Source organism: Daldinia loculata, assembly GCF_022478755.1.
Source record: "Daldinia loculata strain CBS 113971 unplaced genomic scaffold F4817scaffold_6, whole genome shotgun sequence".
Taxonomy (NCBI): Eukaryota; Fungi; Ascomycota; class Sordariomycetes; order Xylariales; family Hypoxylaceae; genus Daldinia; species Daldinia loculata.
The window spans coordinates 469,634-488,203 of NW_026054860.1; the positions used below are offsets into that span (position 1 = coordinate 469,634).

The following is an 18,570-nucleotide window of genomic DNA, read 5'->3' on the forward strand; positions in this document are numbered from 1 at the left end:
GGTTTGCATAGTGACCCGTGCGCTGTGTAACGACCCCTAAAAATTCAGCCCATGAAAAATCGAGGGCAGGGTCCCCCGTCTGACCCCAGGATTAGCACTTAAGGTGCTCTTTTGTTATCGATATGCAATTCCCAATTATACCTAATTTCGCAAAAGTGCTACACATCGCCCCTCTCCTTTTTCTAGAAGACGAACAGAATATTCAATATACCACGATAACTCGGCTACGATGTCTACTACCACGACTGTTACCCAGAGTATCCCGACGGCGGAAACCCTGCTCCGTCTTTTTCCAGATATAGACACTAGCTCCGCCGAGCTGGAAGGTCACGATGCAGAACAGATTCGGCTTATGGACGAGGTATGCATTGTCCTCGATAACGACGACAACCCAATTGGAACGGCCAGCAAGAAGCTCTGTATGTAGCAACTCTATAGGATATGGTAGAACAACAACTAACTTCTGTAGGCCATCTGATGACAAATATCGACAAGGGCTTACTGCACCGAGCCTTCTCCTGCTTTCTCTTCGACGATAAGAATCGATTGCTCCTTCAGCAGCGCGCGTCCGAAAAGATCACTTTCCCTGATATGTGGACGAATACGTGCTGCTCTCACCCCTTGGGAATTCCTGGCGAAACTGGCTCTAACCTGCCAGATTCGGTCGAGGGTGTTAAGCGCGCTGCGCAACGAAAACTCGATCACGAGCTAGGCATTAAGAAGGAGCAGGTACCATTCGAGGACTTCCACTTCCTAACACGAATCCATTATAAAGCTCCTAGCGATGGTAAATGGGGCGAGCACGAGAGTAAGAAAGCTGTTTTCAATACTAAGATAACGATGATAACGATACAATGCTGACAATTGCCATTAGTTGACTATATCCTTTTTATTAAGGCGAACGTGGATCTCGATGCCAACCCTAACGAAGTGAAGGACACTAAATACGTCACTGCCGAAGAGCTGAAGGCTCTCTTCAACGACCCAAAGCTAAAGTTCACGCCTTGGTTCAAGCTCATATGCGAGTCGATGCTCTTCGAATGGTGGGAAAGCCTCGACTCCGGGCTTGAGAAGTACACCAACGAGCAGGAGATTAGGCGCATGTGAAGCAAGGTTATACTAATTAGAGGAAATAAGAGAAGAATCGGATTGTTTACTGATTTCTTTATTTGATTTTTAGAACTCAGCTGAGAAAGGATGGAAGAAGAGCCCTTATCTAGAGTACACTATTTTTACGCCCAATGGCGAACTGCATCGAACTGCATATTTTCATAGATATCCCCTTATGCTCCTATGCGGTATTTGAAGCGAGGGGTTTACTTTTTTAATTGTTTCAGAAATGCAAGACCTCGTTAATATCACATCCAATCATCTAACTGCATCTACTATGTAATATCCTGATGTAAGATTAACCTCAAGGCATCAAGATATCAGGGCACCAAGGTTATTAGGGTATCACCGACTCCGCAGCCGTATAACAACCCCGGCCGATCCGGGGGGGGCTAGGCTATCTGGGCAGCTACGCTATGATCTATCTACCTACTGTGTAAAGCAGATAGGTAACCCAGTGCGCCGCTCTTAGGTGCACAAAAGCAAGTCGTGTCCGATTGATAGGATAATATTGATAACTTGACAGACAAAAGCTCAAACCTTGGATCTAGGGTCTAAGGTCCAGGGTCTTAGGAATGACTCTCCCCCGGAATAAACACCGCAACCGCAACCCCACGCCCCGTCTAGGGCTCCCACACGCCTGCAATGGAACACCTGTACGATAGCCAAAACCGGATGGCTGTCAAACCTCAACGTTGAGCCGGCCGCCTCAAGCGCTCGTGTAACTGACGTAGGTGGTAGCTCCGGGTTTCCGAAGTGCTATCCCTCCAGGCCAGACCGACATCCAGACCGACATCGAAGTCAAGCCGTCAGGTGACTGCTGTAGTATCTATAGTAGCTACAGCAGTATACCTAGGTAGGCTGGTAGGTAAGCTGCAGTCTGTGCCTCCGGGGTGGACGCTATGAGCAAACTTCTAGTGTAGGATGCGTGTAATAACGTGGGATCAGCATCTGCAACACTGTCTAGAGCGAGGTATGCGAGCCTGAGGTATTATCCAAGCCGAATCACTACGACATTCATACCCAATGAGAATCACACCCTTACCACACCTTAGCAAAGATGTTTGCTCCGTACCAATGGGCAAGTTCCCAAGCCCTCCCACACACCAACTCCCGCGCACGAGACCGGTGTACAATGTATGCAGACAGGTCTGGCAACTCGAGATCCCAATGTGTTGGGTCTGACGCACTGTGACTACTAAAAGAAGCCGACACACAGTTGTGTGGTGCCCGGATATACCTAGTGTCTTGGGTAGATATAGTGCCCAGACGGTCGTTGCCGTTATCCGCTGCGTACCGACCGACCAATGAACCAAGCTGATATGAGATTCTTTGTCTAGGTACTACGTACTACGTAGCGGTCCACGAGGAACATGGATAGGGAATCAATAGTGTCATACATCCGTTCCCCAGCGGCTGGTTGGTCGCTTGTGCTTCCATGCCGTCTGCGGCTCCCTCAGCTTACCATCTACTATTCAGGCTCTCTGCATCTCATCCCACGCACCTCTCCCTTGGCTCTTCGCCTCACCCAACCATTGTACACTGTGCTTTGTACTCCGACTCGCCACTCTTTAAACCCCCCAGACTTCCGGAAGCCTTAATTCCTTCTTCCTCCGCTTCTTCTCACTCAACCCAAGAAACTAGGAATAGACACAAGCTTAGGTACACTGATCGATCTTGCTATAGCACGCTATCCCTTCACACGGGATTAGTACTTTCAAGACTCAGTTCTTTGTCACTAGCTATAACCTACCTTGTCGCTTCAATCCAACTTCCATCTTCAATTCTTTCGGCCGTCGGACTCTAGGGCTCTTCGTCTCCCTTCACACTGACGTCGATTGTCATTTGAATTAAAGTAATCTCAGTTCTAAGATTGACACCCTCGTCAACTCAATATTGATGTCTGTTGACCTACGCACGAGCCTCAATTGCCTTGCTCATCCCGCGAGATTTATGCCTATCTCAAGAACTCAGTTGTCGCGAGTCCACACAGGAGATAGTATACAGAATATATCAAATAATAATATTTAAGGTACGTATTCGTATCTATTTAGTTCCAAATGCCATAGCGCCGCGACTGATCCATGTCTGCTATTCTCAGCTATCGAAAAGGTTCGAGTAAACAAGCTGCCCAACATGGAGCACGTAAGCAACGGTGTTTCCCTCGTTGAGTTGAAGAAGCGCTCTCTCATTCCACAAAAATGGGAGGGCCAAGTCCGTGCTATCGGGATATCGGAGTATAAGGAAGCAGCGTTATCTCTAGCGCAGGCCTTTGCTACTGATGAACTGGCACAGTACGTCCTTGATACGGACGACATGGTCGGTTACGATGACGAGACCAAGTGGCGGCTCCACGTTGATATCTTCAACTACATCGTGGCCGCCCACTGCTACAAGGGTGTCGTAACCACCATTGGGCCGGACTACGAGGGCGTGGCGCTCTGGTGAGTCTGCCATCAGATCAAGAGGGGCGACCGGGGAAAAGAAAACAAGGGCTCTACGGCTACGTATACATGCTACGAGCCAACAATACGTAGCCTCGACTCAGGTTTTACTTGCTTCCCGGGGCTTACCTTGGTAAAAGCAAAGAAGTAAATGCACATAAGTGTCAACTAACACGTGACTTTTTGCGACGTACAGGATGCCGCCTGGCAAGGAGATAGACGACTGGGTGACCATCGTCCGCAGTGGTATGTGGAGACTCTACTATCAACTGTCTGCCGAAGGCCGGAAGCGCTACTACCAAGAACTCATGCCGGTGCTCCACGATACCAAAGCCGAGGTTATGGGTGACAGGGACAACGACTGCTACTACCTGGTATATCTAGGCACCAAGCCCAGTGGCCAGCGTAGAGGCTACGCGAGGAAGCTCATGGAGCAGATGGCCGCCAAGGTACGTGTTTATAACGTGACAAAATAAAGGGGATCTCAGAAGATACAACTAGAACTGAGCCCTCTCACCACGCGGTCTTACCAAGTCTCAACTATAAATGTCTACCAATGTGCTGATTCTGTATAGGCTGACGCCGAAGGCCGAGCCATGTACCTCGAGTCCAGCTCGGAGAAGAACACGTCGTACTACAAGAAGTTCGGCTTCGAGTTCAAGAAGGACATCTACCTCGGTATCGATTGCAAGTCGCCAGTCCGTCTGAGCATCATGGTCCGCGAGCCGCAGAAGCTATCCAAATCGATCCCCATCAAGCTTAACCCCGGGTTTAAGAAGATGTAAGGATTGCCAAATGGATGAGACTGCTTCTGTTGCCACCGCCTTTTTTTTGCCGCTGTTGTTATTACTGATGAAGATGATGCTGAAGTTGATAGGAGTCGATGAGTTGTGGTCTAGCTTGCGATGTGAAATTACTCGATTTGCTGAAAGTCCGAGTTTCCGTTTGCTTCTTGATTCTGCTTACTCTTCCACTCTTTGCTTCTAGGGTCCTCGTGGGGTAGAAAACCCCGGTGTTACTTTCTCACGCTCTTTTCTTCTTGACGATAAAATATTAGGGAATCCTTTACTTCTAGAAGTTTACCACGTTTCCGCCTTACTAGGCCTTTCGGCGCTGCCCGCGTTGCGGTTACGGTTGTTTTGGCCCGTCTAGTTTTGTCTCGGATTGGTACGTCGCTACTATTCACTTTATGGGGGAGATAGGGGTGCATATTATCTTAAATTCTGGTTCCTCGTTTTAGGTATCATTAGTCAATCCTTCGTATCTAGGTAGATAATCTACACTAGAAAGCATTCATTATACATGTTGGTTCCATTCTTAGCCAAACCCATGTGATTGATGTCCGCCTTATGCCTTATAATCTCTATCATGCCAACAACGCCGGAACGTGACATGCAGCAAAATTTCGCCTCGATAGCAACTCGCTACTAGAACCAGGTTTTTAGAATCCTTCTAGGACGGCAAACGTCTCGTCGTCGAGAGTAGTGTAGATCTTGCCGTGGCCTAGCAGCTCTTCGGCAGCAGCCATAACATCTTGGATCGTCATGCCTGTCTCCTTAGCTATGACGTGCATGTGGGTGCCCTCCCCGCTCCTCGACTGGTTGAGGTATTGGTACATCTTCCGTGCTTTAACCGACGCGCCTTGCAGGAACATAGCATCGTTGTTCTCTACGAACATGCTGTCGTCCTCGGCGGCATTTCCATCGCCGCCACCGCCGCCTAACGCACCGCGGGTGAAGAATAGATGAACGTAGGTAGCCTCGAGCAGGTGGTAGTTGACCTCGTTGAAGTCGGTGACGGGCTTGATGACGTGGACGCCGACGTGGCGCTTATTGCCAAAACTGCGGAGGCGGCCCCAGACGCGGACGTACTGCTCCTCGCGGAAGGGGTTGTGGGTGGCGTCGTCCTGGCGGTCGGCGTCGAGCCACTGCTTGACCTCGATGATGCCGGTGCCGTCGTCGAGGCGGTAGGTGATGTTGGTGGTCTGGGGGCTGATCTGGCGGACCATGCCGACGAAGGTGACCTGGGAGACGTCGGCGCCGTCGATCCGGAAGCTGTTCTCCCGGTTGAAGGACTGCTCGGCGTCGATGATTTGCTTTACCGTTACCGGCCGCAGCGAATCTTCGCTCACCGTGTTCGCCGCTTGGCTCCCGCTCTGAGAGCCCCCGAAGAACCCCCCGTCGTTGCCGCCGGCCGCGCCGTATCCGCCGTAGCCTATATGGCGAAGTTAATATTCATGATATGCACGTATATACGTATATATATAAATATATGTATATGTATATGTTATATGGGCTTGTATAGAGATCTCATGGCGGATACGTACTAGTCATTGTCTATGGTATAAGGCGGTGTCTTGTGGAGGAGGTGATGATGTGAAGGGTCTAGTCTAGGAGACGCGTTTAAAGTGTCGGATTACGCGACCTGAACTTTTTAATTGATTTCTTTACTTAATTCTTAACTGGTTACCTAACGCTAAATCGCGGGGTAGCTTGTGTAGCCTGCTGTGGCTTGTGTCGTGTAATGGCCTAACAGCCTCTTATAGGTACCTACCTTAAGTACCTAATGATGTACTTACCCGGTATTAACTTTCTACATACCTTATAAAGTCACAATATAGTAAATTTCACACTGTCCAATAAATAAATGCACGAACAGACGATAGGTAGTCAGAATGAAGATATCACACATCATCACAATGCCATCGAACCGTAGAATCTTGTGATGGTGGAGTCCTCGGCTTCGCAGCTTCGATACGGATGATATCCGGGGTTCTGGCGCAGCGGAGATGGACCTCGGTAAGTGCTGTTCTGGTAAGTGCTGTTCTGGAATGCAAGTCTACCCGCAGCTTCTGGAAGGAACGGTACCCCTGAATCGAGACCTAAGCCAGCTGTGCTGCAGCCCGAGCTACGTAGCCTACAGGGTTGATTTAGGTTAGTTACAGTGCATGAGAACCTTCTACCCGTTCTGACATCAACATTTATGATTCCACATGCACGCACCTCCATACATCCCATACATCCCATACATCCCATACATCCCATACATCCCATACATCCCATACATCCCCAACCGAACCGAACCGAAACTGAAACTTCCTCTCAATCAACTACGAGTTAGCGACTAATTCGCCGTCTCGTCTGCTTCTTTGTGCGACGTGGTAGCAGTACGACCCTCACCTTTGAAGTATATTGCTTTGCTCTTTTTCCTTTGGCCAATCGATCGTAACCCAAAGGGGAGACACGTCAACATGGCGCAATCGACGGCTATGCCTGTGATCCCTCTGGGTAAGAATAATGTTCTCTTCCCCGGCTCCATCATTCGAGTACCCGTACCTACAGACCGCTCCGACATACCCGCCTTGCTTTCGAACGTCTATGCCCGTGCTTCCAAAAACTCGAGCCGGGTCGATCAGATCCCCGTTATCTGCGTACCCCTTAACTCGCCCATGTTGAATTCTCGCGGCCAGGCACTTCTAGAGGAGAAACCTGTCAACTACGAGGAGCTTATTAGTGCGAATAATAGCAGCATTAAGAAGGACCGGTTATTTGCCTACGGAGTATCTGGAAGGATCAATGCGATTCAAGGACAGAACGGTGCCGAGTTCAACTTGCTTATACAAGGAGTCTCGCGCGTATCTATCGAGAAGATCACACAAGAGCGTCCCTTCTTTGAGGCAAAGGTGTTCCCTCACACGGACCAGCTCGATGCCGAGGAACTCAAGAAGCCTTCTTATCAAGAGCTCTTTGGTACCCTGAAGCGACTGTCGCGGGAACTAGTGTCCTATCTCCGCATCTCGGCTTTTCTGCTATCTAGTGGTACCGCGGGGCTGAATCCTCTTCTAACGCGGAGGCTCGAACAGCTCATTGCTAGGAAAAATCCTAGCGAGGGAGGTTCTCTAGCCGACTTTATGATGAACGTGGTCGATACTTCTTACGAGGAGAAGCTCCAAGTTCTCGCCGCTCTTGACGTTGCAACCCGTATGCAAAAGGTTATTGAGATACTTGACCGCCACGTGGAGGACCTAAAAGGCCACATCAAGGTTACTACTATTAGTAGCGGAGCTATCCCTATCCGTATCGACCCAGAAGACATAGAGAAGATAAGAAACAGACGGAATATCAAACCGCAGCTACCAGGGCTTAAGCCTCCGGCTGGTCTTAATCTTGGCGGTGGATCACCGTTCGGCATGTTTAGCGGCGGACCGGGCGATCAGCAAGATTCGGACGACTTACAGGATCTCGAGAAGAAGATCGCGGATGCCAAGCTTCCGCCAGATGCCGCGACGGTGGCCGAACGCGAGCTGAAGCGGTTAAAGCAGATGATGCCAGCGCAGGCCGAGTATCAGGTTGTCAGGACGTATCTCGAAACATTGGCCGAGATACCGTGGTCCGTCGTTACAGATGACCCGATTGGGGCTGGCACATTGGAGACTGCAAGGAAGCAGCTTGACAATGACCATTATGGAATTGAAAAAGTGAAGAAGCGCCTGCTATCATACCTCACAATTGTGAGATTGATGCAATCAGCCAATAAAGCAGTGGAACATCAAATCAAGCAAGCCGAACAGGAAGTAGCCGACTTGGAGTCTACCAAGGACAGCGCAAAGGACGCCGCGGTCATCGATCCCGAATTGGAAGAGAAAATAAAGGCCAGCGGTCTTAAAGTTCAAATGCTAAGGAATAAGCGACAAGTCGAAAAAGCGCCTATCTTGCTCTTGGTCGGCCCCCCTGGTGTCGGCAAGACTAGCATAGCCAAATCTATTGCTACGGCCCTTGGTCGTAAATTCCACCGCATCTCGCTCGGTGGCGTCAGGGACGAAGCGGAAATTCGAGGACACCGGAGAACATATGTCGCCGCGATGCCAGGTCTGATTGTACAAGGCTTAAAGAAAGTTGGCGTGTCTAACCCGGTTTTCCTGTTGGACGAGATAGACAAGCTGGGCATGTCTAACCATAACGGCGACCCTGCTGCGGCGATGCTCGAAGTGCTCGATCCCGAACAAAACCATGCATTCCATGATCATTACATCAACACTCCAATTGACCTTAGTAAGGTACTTTTCATTGCTACTGCGAATACACTTGACACCATCCCTGGTCCGCTACTAGATCGTATGGAAACCCTGGAATTCTCCGGCTATACCACGCTTGAAAAGCGACATATCGCGTTACGACACCTTGTACCCAAGCAAATTAAGGTAAATGGACTCTCGGAAGATCAGGTACGCTTTAGCGAGGAGGTAATATTAAAGATTATCGAGTCGTATACTCGCGAGGCGGGAGTTCGTAACCTTGAGCGAGAGATCGGCTCCGTCTGCCGCGCGAAAGCCGTCGAATTTGTGGAGGCCAACGACCGCGGCCAACCAGAGACATACCGCGCAGAGGTTACGCTTGAGGATCTCGAATCTATTCTAGGCATAGAGAAGTTCGAAGATGAGATAGCGGAGAAAACCACCCAGCCGGGTATAGTTACGGGACTTGTTGCTTATAGCTCTGGAGGAAATGGAGGCATCCTGTTCATCGAAGTCCTCGATATGCCCGGCGATGGCAGCGTAGAGCTTACAGGCAATCTTGGAGACGTTCTGAAAGAAAGCGTCAAAGTTGCGAGAAGCTGGGTTCGCAACCATGCGTACGAGTTAGGGTTGACCCAGGATCCTACGGAAAACATCATGATGAAACGTAGTTTGCACGTTCATTGCCCGTCCGGAGCCGTACCGAAAGATGGCCCGTCGAGCGGAATGGCTCAGGCAATTGCACTCATATCACTCCTTTCCGGACGACCTGTCCCTCCAACAATGGCCATGACTGTAAGCTGAGCAAAGTTCCTACATATCTATCGACGAGATGCTAATACTTTGATAGGGCGAATTTCAACTCTCTGGCCACGTAAAGAGAGTCGGAGGAATAAAGGAGAAGTTAATCGGAGCATACCGCGCTGGAGTTAAGACGGTGCTTTTACCGGCACAAAACGAGAAGGACGCGAGAGAAGTACCATCAGAAGTAAGAGATGGACTAAACATTATTTACGTCAGGTATGTATTTGCTATGCCGTTCCCTAACCCATCCCCCGTCTATGTTTTTCTATCTGGCTAACTAAGATTCTTTCAGTCATATTTGGGAAGCCATTCGTCACATCTGGCCTGATGTAAGATGGCCCGAAGAGAGTAGGTTCCCACCGGTACAGTCTCGCCTATAGTCGTCTATACCCTTCAGTATCTTGTTTGTTTCTCCAGCATGTATGTCATTATACGGCGTTGGGTAGCATTACTTTAGTGAGGACCATCTTATCTCAAATCTTAGGGGGGCGTTGAAAATAGTATATTTCTAGATATGGTTAATAGATGCATCATCTGCAAAGTTGCAAAGTTGCAAAGTTCCACGACGTTAGCGCCCTCCTTCATCAAGCGCAGATTACCTGTTCAGTGCGGGTTTTCGTCTTATTTATCGCTTTGCCACGATCGTACCGGATCAGAGTCGGCAGATCTGACGCTATACCTACGGCCGGCACCCCAGACGCAAATTGACGTCGCAAGACGTTTCCTGTCGTCCTCCGCCGCATCGGGCCACCAAAGCCACCAGATCGCTGTGAGACCTCGCACGGCATAGCCCCTTCGCCGGAAGAAGCGAGTAGATGACCCGCCACAAACATTCTCGACGTTCTATCCCCAAAGTTGGGGCGCACGAGATTATATGCCCGTGTGAGACAAGATGTTTCGTGCTGTTATCCTGGCCCATCCCAGAAGATTGGCCGAGGTCTCTGCTTCGATTCCATGTCTCTGGCGCCATTATTGCCCAGAGTCTCATTACGTACCGCGGAGATGGTAGGCCGGGTACGTACAGCTCTCCCGTCAAGGGCTATGGATCCCATCTGTCGGAAGATAAACGCGGAGAGACACAGGTAGACGTTCAGATAGACGGGCTCGGTAAGACTTGCATGTCTTAGTGCTGCGGCCTGGTGTGGTACGCAGAACAGGATAAGCCATTGCGTGACCTCGAGTCGAGTCGTACTTGTGATATCATCGGCCAAAAGGTTTGGTTCTAGTGAAGCTTGACACTTAATACCGTGTAAAACATCTATCTATGTATATTCCAAAAACTCCCTAAGATTTCTTTCGTGCCTGTCTATGTTTCCAATTCGAGACATGATAGCTAGATGGACACGGCTCCATTCATCATAGCAGGGATTGCAGGACTATGAGGCCCATCTGTCGACGCATTGGAATTGTCATATCGTGTCATGTCGAGTCTGATCCCGAGACAACTCGCCTAATTATTTTCTCCTACCCGGTAAGTGGGCAGGGAGGAGTGGGAAAAGGAAATGGAAAAGGGGAAAAAAGATCCGGTCCCAAGCAAGCGAGCACCCGCTCGAACCCGCGTCCCTGGCGCGCATTTTCCCCCATGTACGTACATTAGGTACGTACGCACAGAGCGAAAATCACCACACACGGCCGTAAGCAAGGGAGATTATAGGATTGGGGCCTGGGAGACGAACGAACGAACGAATCCCCGGACTCCCCTAGCCTGGCTGGCTGGCTAGCTACTACGGACGGACCACAAGCTAACTGCGCGGTTACCGAAGACCTGGGAAACCCGCGCCAGCGGGCCAGATGTCGGTTAGCCGATTTGTGCGACGTGCGAAGAAAAAAGAGAAAAGGGAGGGGGGGGGCCTAAGGTTGGTTATTAGGTTAGGTAGGTAGCTTCGCCGAAGGGATGGTACGGTCCGCTTGGGAACGAACCCTTGGAGAAGACGATAGGAGAGGCGAGGATTTGAGAAATAAAGATAGAAAGTTACTTGCTTGCTTGGCCTGGGATCCCATGGTCGAGAGACGAGGACGAGGGCGAGGGGCGCAAACATTCAGGTACACGATGTCATACCGAAGACTGTCGAGCGGCGAACGCACGCGCGCGCGCGATATGTGTTTATCTGTCTTCCCCTTTTGTCTACGGTGTCTAGCCAACTATTCGCTATGCTATGCTATGCTGTGCCTGGCTGTGCTGTGTTGTGTATCCGTTCCTCTTGTGCGCGCTCTGTGTCGCAAACCTCTGTGCAGCGATGCTTCGTTTCAGGTTGAGGTCACGAAAGGGGATGAGGGTTCGTTCGTTCGTTCGTTCGTTCATTTCCAAGGGGCGCTGGGGGGGCGTTCTTTCACTGATACTATTACTATTATTATTACTATAGTCTATTACTGCTACTACTCCTATGTCCGTACATGTTTTCTAGCTCGTACAATATTACTTACGTTCAGATATGCTTGATATTGCAGCCAGTCACTCCAATATTAAGCCAACTGACTCTATATCTACCTACCTATCCGACGTATACAACACTCTCTCGCCATGCACCGTGCAGTCCGTCCGAGGTCCCAGCGAGATGGAAGGCGGACGGGCGGACATATGGGGGAGCGGGCGGGACGATACCAACCAACAGCAACGAACGGCTCGAAATCACGATTATGTCTCTGGCGTCGAAATTCTCCTATGCCCGTTTCCACCAACCCGTCTTCCCGTCCGTCTCTAGTCCCCAATCCGTGCGCTCCCACCAGCCGCATCGCGAGACACGGGGGGAGGGAGGAGGGGGTTCCCTCATGTCTCTCGTCGACTGGATCGCGGGTGCCTGCAGGCCTTGGGATCAGCGGTCTTTTTTTTCTCCCTTCCCTTTCCTCTTTCTCCTTTTCCCCTACTTGCTTGCTTATCTTGCATGATCTGATTTGCCGTGCCGGCGCCCCGGGTCGAGTCTACCGGTGAGTTGGGAGAAACGCGCGTGCGCGCATGCGACCCTTGGGAATAGCAGCCGGCCAAGTTTCAGCTTGTCTCGCGGGTGGTAATGTCTCTCTGTTTACTATAACGCCTCCATGGCGTGGGAATATATACCGTCTATATCTAATCGAATTTACCTACCTTGTCCTTAGGTAGGTAGTTAGTTAGTAGGAAGTGCCGATATTATCTATTAACATATAGACTAACTATAGAAAATGACTGACATGTATGATCTTTTATGGTGGGACTTCAGGCATAGGAGTTCATAAGCAATGCATGTGAAATCATGATTTATCCGAATACTAGGCAGTAGGATTGGTAATGTCTTTTGATATTAAGTTATTGGAGCCATATATATAATACCTACAATAATGTGAAAGAGTAAGTAGCTATACTATAGTTAACGGCTATCAAGTTATAATAATTTGTCTAATCATTCGTAATATCTAATATCTAATTAGTAACCATACAAAATACTCTAGTTAAGCATATTTTATTCTTACATATGAGAGCTCATGATATCCTTGCCTGAAAGCAAAAAAAAAGTCAATACGAACCCTATTAGTTCAGACTAGTGAATATAGCTCAATTCTTATAACAGCATGGTCGTCGTTTTAGGTCTATATAGTAGAGAACTAGGCGGCTGGCTAACTAATTGGCAATATTACGTCTCGAAAGCAAAGCCCGAGGAGGTCACGAGGCCTGAAGGTCACTATGTTTCGATTAATTCTCCGGGTTTTCCCCGGTATGAGCGACGCTGATGAAGGCATAGGAACTTATGTATTAGCACGGTCCCGGCGCTAGTCAATGACCCGAGGCTTGTCGAACCCGGCAATGGGGGAACGGGCATAATATACTCAGGGGAACGGGTAAAATATACTCAAGTGGGCCGCTATGTAAGAGTACATAGTAAATATTCATCATATGACACCGACGATACACATAGGAATAGAGTCGGTTCCACTGGCCTAAGCTTAGAATGTAGTAGGTTCGGCGATTATGTTGGGTCCATCCTCGGCTTTGTGGGCCGTCGTCGCGATAATGTAATTTGGTGTAGGGAGCCAAACTGCCGGGTTCGATAGACTAACGTGCGCAGGCCGTTTCAGAATCCACGCAGCTCACCAACTCTGACAAGTCATAACGCACGCAAGGACAACCCTCTCGTGGCGTAGCTAACCCTCTAGCGGCATCGAAATGAACCGACTAACTGACTTTGATGAGGGGCCCGTCTTGAGCTATCTGAATCGGATAGAAGACCCGGAATAATGGAATAATGTTCCGCTTGCTCGTGGCGCCGCATGGTAGAAGATCCTAAGAGGCCGCATCTGTTACCTCTTGCATACGCTTGAGTCTTGCCGAGATCGACTTGAATGTTTGGAGAAACTCTGTGCCAACTCTGATAGACAAAACCCGCCTAGAGACGATACTCACAACTACAATCTCCATCGTGTAACACTTTACGCCATCTTCCTTCAAGCCCGCAGGAGTCTTAGGTACAACTTGATGACGCTAGCCAACCTGGGTTCTAAGCTGAATCAGGAAGCAGAACTAAGACAGAATACGATTCCGCTTGCAGTACCTAAAGCCACATGCGGTGGACCAAATTAACCGCTACATACTTGGTGCGGCTTGCACTAGCTGCCGTATCGTATATAGTAGTACAAGCCCCGGGCAATTTGATAGATGGCGTTTTAATCATAATATGCCTCTCTCTCTTTCTCGTCGTATAGTAAACCCGGTCTTTCCTATAGCACTGCACTGCAACTGATGGCTCGCTTGTAAATTGGTATAGTCGATGCTACCATCTGACCGTCAACGTCGTGTCGTTAAGGGGAAGAAAATGAGTAAAGCCTGTCATGTGTTCTAAGCCTAGGGGTATTGCGAGACCGGCTGAATACCGGGGAAGTCAGGTTCATAGACACGAACTGGGTTAAGACGCCTTAGGCTATGCCACATGTGGGAGCACTACCAAAGGTAGGTCACCTTCCTGGCTCGAGCTCGGAAGAAGCAATTCGACTCTCCCTGCATCAACGGTCTAGACGGGCTTTGACGCCCAATCAAACCCCAACTGCTTGAAGCCAACTCTGCACGACGGGCCGGTCCATTTGAGGTGTTCCAAGTATTTTGAGCGGTGACTTGTTGCGGGATGCACTACAATAGGACAAGCCCCAAAACTACTGTATCGGGGAGATACTGAGCAAGAATAAAATATGAGACAAGATCGAAAATGTTCTGGGACAAAACGTGGTTCGGTGCTGCTCCTTTAATCTGTTTCAGGGTTCGACGTCTCGCTGGGTTTGGGGGACGCCGAATGCAACGCTGCACATACATGAGACCACGGTAAAGAGATCGTGCTAAACCTTTATCCGCTAGAGGAGAACGGGTAACCATACGTTTGGGAATAAAATTTCCAGAATGTGGGGAGTTCGGCGCGACTCCGAGGACGGTGGGCTTCTAATATAGACAGGGCAACTATATTATAGACCTGGGGACGAGCTCCAGAGTCAGTTTGGAACGCACGATGTGACAGTACATAGATTTGAATCTGTAATGTATGGGTTTAGGTTGGCCGCAGAGCTTTCTCCAGTCTTCGGTTCGACAGTGACACAGCTTCTAGCAGCTAGGTAACGCCAAACTCGCAGCGACTCGGGGAGAAATGTTCAAACGTGCAAGCAACATGAAGTTAGGGCATCGAAAGAATGCGCGTAGAATGTTCGACGTCGGTGGTTTATCGGCTGCTTCACCGGTTCTGGAAATTCATTCGTAAGAATCTCAACGTGCTTCCTGCTTGGGACTCCTGAACCACGAAGCAGTATGCGCTGGGACGATGGAACGCGCTTGACAGCCGCCTCGTGTTCCAATCCACCCAAACCTCACTTGTAGGTACCTATGGCCATGAACGGAGAAGAGGCCTTTCAGGGCAACTTGTTCCACTACAGTAAGTGTAAGGAGCAAATTCCTGGTACAGTACGTAACTCCCCACGTCGCTTGGCGGCGCGAGCCAGTCAATATATTTCCTGGTCTTTAGCTTGGGTATTAATTCACCGGAGAAGGTCTGGTTGGCAGTCCTAGCGTAGCCTTCCCTGCTCATGCCACGCCGATCTTCTTAGGGCCAAGTGGAATCGAAGGGCCGCCCCGGACCTCCTATCTAAGCCCCTTTTATTCTTGTACCGCCCGGATGGTACCAGTTGCCGTCCCAACCGCTATGGATCTCTCAATTTTATTAGACCCAGATGCTGCCGCGGGTATTTTGAGGCAATAATTATCGTGACCTTTTCGAGCAATATCCTTTAGCTACCTTGAGGTATTGTTCGGGATAAGTTTGCTGCAAGCTACGCTTTTGCTCGACGGCCGGGGAAGTCAAGGTCCAGATCCCATCGGGGGTGACAGACGAAATTGGTCCCTGCTGAAGAAAATCTCCGTCTGGCTGGCATAATAGTCCGGCGGCATTTTACGCATAAATCTTGTAATTACGGATTGATCGCGTGCGACATAATCGTCCAAGGATCACATTTTGATCCAGGCGCATAAAAATATTCCGACTAGGCCAGATGAATTCTACTGCTCTTCTAAATGATATTCTTATATATCGTCATCACATTAACGTGAGGGTAACTCGGAGTTATCCCGGCCTCGTCTTTTTTGATCGTACATTGCCGACTAACAAACGTTAGCGTATAGACCAAACGACTTTTGATTGTCCCGTCCTACCATCATCTCCACTGGTAGTAACACATCTGACAATAGCTCAGTTCGGACTAGAATGTACTAGGGTTACTATGCATCTCGGTTACATCTTGTGGGTACGGTGATACGCGTACGGTTAATATACATTTGCCTCGGCTTTGCAAATACAACGGTTGAAAGTAGCTTGCGAAGGGTTCAACGTTGGTATTGATGTGCACATTTCGTTTATCCGGAACTGAACGCTGAACGCAAGCAGGATCGATAGTGGCATATCTCATAGGCATGATTTTAACGTCTCAAAATAGTCTCTGTAATGGTGTTACCATCTATAATCGCCGACGCGCAAATATGTGCTCAGCAAGCTTATGTAGACGATATATAATATTAGGGCGGGATCGTTAGTTCGGTTTGTAAGATGACGGCTTCTTTGAACTTGACCAAGTGGATGCTCAACTACCTAATGCATGATAATGGTCTGTGCCTCTCCCGCTGGGACGGTCCAAGAGGTTTGATAGAGTGCTTAAACGAAACGCGAATGATCTACCTTCCGGGCGGGAGCACTAACTGCGCCGGTACCTAGCCGCCACAGACCGCCCAATGCTCTCAGGAGAGGGCATTTTTATAGTTAAGCTTGTCAGAGCCCCACCAAGTCAATAACGTCTAGGTTAGTGCGTTCGCACAGGCCAAGTAATAACCTGGCACCGAGGATTGACTCTTTACTCAGAATCGTGCGGCAATATCGCACGCTGGACAATAGTCGCGCAGTGATGCCCGACTTGGCAGAGTTAAAGATCTTTAGGTAGCTGTACTTCAGCCCTCTTCAGGACTTCAAGTGAGGTAAGTATTGAGAATATCGACTGATGCGGATGTGAGCAAATGAAACCCCAGTCCAGATATATCCACAGTCGACAGCTTGGATGATCAAATTTTGACCGCCTTTGGAGGCAACCCCTTACACATCTCTTTGAAGCGTTGGACTCGGACAGCAATTATTGATATTGGACGGCTTATTATGGCAAGGATGGGGACAAGGATGTAAGCCGTAAATGTGTATGTGGGTGTGTTGAGAATCTCGGTTGATAACCTTGGCGAGCAAAGAGCCTCTGCTGTACGTAGTGTATGTACCTACATGGTAGCGACATCTTTCCCACACGATCTGATCTGGTTGGGGTCCGGAAGAAAGCCCTTGTCCAAAGTAATGATTCGAAGGGGGCATGACTTGACTTCTGTTAGATAAATTGATCTATTGAACTAACTAATAAAATGAAACATTATTATTTTTTTTTACAAACACTCAAGATGAATCTGAATGTCTGAATGACACGTGACGAGCAGTCACGTGTTGAGATGTACTAAGGTACATCTCACAACTTCCTAGGACTAGGACATAGGTCCACTTGGAATATTAGAATAGGAGGTCAATACACACCGATGTGGATAAGATGAGACAGAGCCCCGGGGTAGAAGTAGGGTTGCCATGTGCTATCTCCTGCTTGAAATAATTGAATGAAGATGACGCAAGACGAAATGGTTGTAAAGGTGAAGAATTTCTATTAAGGCAGGGAAGACAAGTAAAGGTTACACAAATAGATACGCTATTGTAAGTACCTATATTTGTAAGGTAGGTGCAGGTGAGGTATGGATTATTCGGGAAGGTGCATTGGCTTCTGCCACAACCGCAACTTCCAACCCTACCACGGGAAGACCTGTAAGGCGTTCCGGGAGCGGAAAATCAACCCAACACTTACATCTTCTACCTGTTACATACATGAAATACATACATGAAATATATGACAAAAATAAGTAACGGTAGTTCATCACCAGCAACGTTACGAAGAACAGAATTATATGCCTCTAGGTTATAGGTTTATACTAGTTAACTACAGTATTATAAGTATTAACTAACTATATACTACCAAGCGCAGCGCATGTGTATACTCATACCCGACCCGGACATTAAATTACCAATTACCTTGATTAGTTGCGCAGCCATACCCGTGGACGCGTTGCGCATAATGGATCTCCTTGCGGGAGACCGGCACTTGATTTTTCCGGCTCCTTAGCTGAGATGCCTGGATTCCATGTCCAGGCGCTGCTGGTGCGGGTAAGATGCATGTGGCTTACGGGAGCGCTCGGCCTAAATTATTCTAAGATCGCTCGATATGATTAATATTGCAGAGACACTGGGGAAAGACGCCTTTGCTTGAAAAGAAAAATCTCCGAAGTTCCGGCTCAGATCTCCAAGTAGCATGCTCTTATCATTTGAACCATTGCTATACTAGTACCTATATGTGGACAAAGCTTGCGCATAAGTCGGCTCGCATCTTATGCTCCCACGTTTTATTATTCGGCTGCTCCCTGTCAATAGTAAGCTCCCCCCTGGTTGTCATCGCCCACTACCTAGGTAAGTACATACATATGTATATGTACGTATATGTAGGTATGGATTACACAGATTACATATGTATAATTTGATGACGATACTTTGTCAAACGTCCCTTAGTTACTGGGTTTATAAGGTTCACTGATCCACGGCCATCCAAGGCGCAACGGTGTTGGGTAGCGAAAGA

The 18,570-nt window shown here is 48.8% G+C and overlaps 4 protein-coding genes across 4 annotated transcripts; 3 read left to right on the top strand and 1 right to left on the bottom strand.

Annotated features, from left to right (window-relative positions):
• Positions 1 to 10: 10 nt before the first annotated feature.
• Positions 11 to 1,384, top strand: F4817DRAFT_239796 (Isopentenyldiphosphate isomerase). Its single transcript, XM_049299012.1, has 3 exons — positions 11 to 419; positions 470 to 808; positions 875 to 1,384. The coding sequence occupies exons 1-3, from the start codon at positions 230 to 232 to the stop codon at positions 1,105 to 1,107; spliced, it is 762 nt and encodes a 253-aa protein (XP_049162443.1). The 5' UTR covers positions 11 to 229; the 3' UTR covers positions 1,108 to 1,384.
• Positions 1,385 to 2,736: 1,352 nt separating this feature from the next.
• F4817DRAFT_327134 (uncharacterized protein) lies at positions 2,737 to 4,857 on the top strand. Its single transcript, XM_049301994.1, has 4 exons — positions 2,737 to 3,142; positions 3,212 to 3,554; positions 3,751 to 4,003; positions 4,130 to 4,857. The coding sequence occupies exons 2-4, from the start codon at positions 3,247 to 3,249 to the stop codon at positions 4,337 to 4,339; spliced, it is 771 nt and encodes a 256-aa protein (XP_049162444.1). The 5' UTR covers positions 2,737 to 3,142; positions 3,212 to 3,246; the 3' UTR covers positions 4,340 to 4,857.
• On the bottom strand, positions 4,858 to 6,128 carry F4817DRAFT_327135 (replication protein A, subunit RPA32). Its single transcript, XM_049301995.1, has 2 exons — positions 5,881 to 6,128; positions 4,858 to 5,768 (listed from the first exon to the last, which is right to left on the bottom strand). Exons 1-2 carry the CDS (start codon positions 5,885 to 5,887, stop codon positions 4,996 to 4,998), a joined length of 780 nt encoding a protein of 259 aa, XP_049162445.1. The 5' UTR covers positions 5,888 to 6,128; the 3' UTR covers positions 4,858 to 4,995.
• Positions 6,129 to 6,804: 676 nt separating this feature from the next.
• Positions 6,805 to 9,752, top strand: F4817DRAFT_312577 (ATP-dependent protease La; the record flags this gene model as incomplete). The annotated part of the gene is made up of 3 exons (XM_049300143.1): positions 6,805 to 9,363; positions 9,419 to 9,588; positions 9,665 to 9,752. 3 exons carry the CDS (start codon positions 6,805 to 6,807, stop codon positions 9,750 to 9,752), a joined length of 2,817 nt encoding a protein of 938 aa, XP_049162446.1.
• Between the last annotated feature and the right edge of the window lie 8,818 nt (positions 9,753 to 18,570).

What these genes read in the sequence shown, in the direction of transcription:
- F4817DRAFT_327134 (XM_049301994.1), top strand. Translation starts at nt 3,247, where the DNA reads ATGGAGCACGTAAGCAACGGTGTTTCCCTCGTTGAGTTGAAGAAGCGC. An exon ending in TACGAGGGCGTGGCGCTCTG is followed by an intron (nt 3,555 to 3,750) that starts GTGAGTCTGCCA and finishes TGCGACGTACAG; the next exon opens with GATGCCGCCTGGCAAGGAGA. An exon ending in TGGAGCAGATGGCCGCCAAG is followed by an intron (nt 4,004 to 4,129) that starts GTACGTGTTTAT and finishes GATTCTGTATAG; the next exon opens with GCTGACGCCGAAGGCCGAGC.
- F4817DRAFT_239796 (XM_049299012.1), top strand. Translation starts at nt 230, where the DNA reads ATGTCTACTACCACGACTGTTACCCAGAGTATCCCGACGGCGGAAACC. An exon ending in AACGGCCAGCAAGAAGCTCT is followed by an intron (nt 420 to 469) that starts GTATGTAGCAAC and finishes TAACTTCTGTAG; the next exon opens with GCCATCTGATGACAAATATC. An exon ending in TAAATGGGGCGAGCACGAGA is followed by an intron (nt 809 to 874) that starts GTAAGAAAGCTG and finishes AATTGCCATTAG; the next exon opens with TTGACTATATCCTTTTTATT.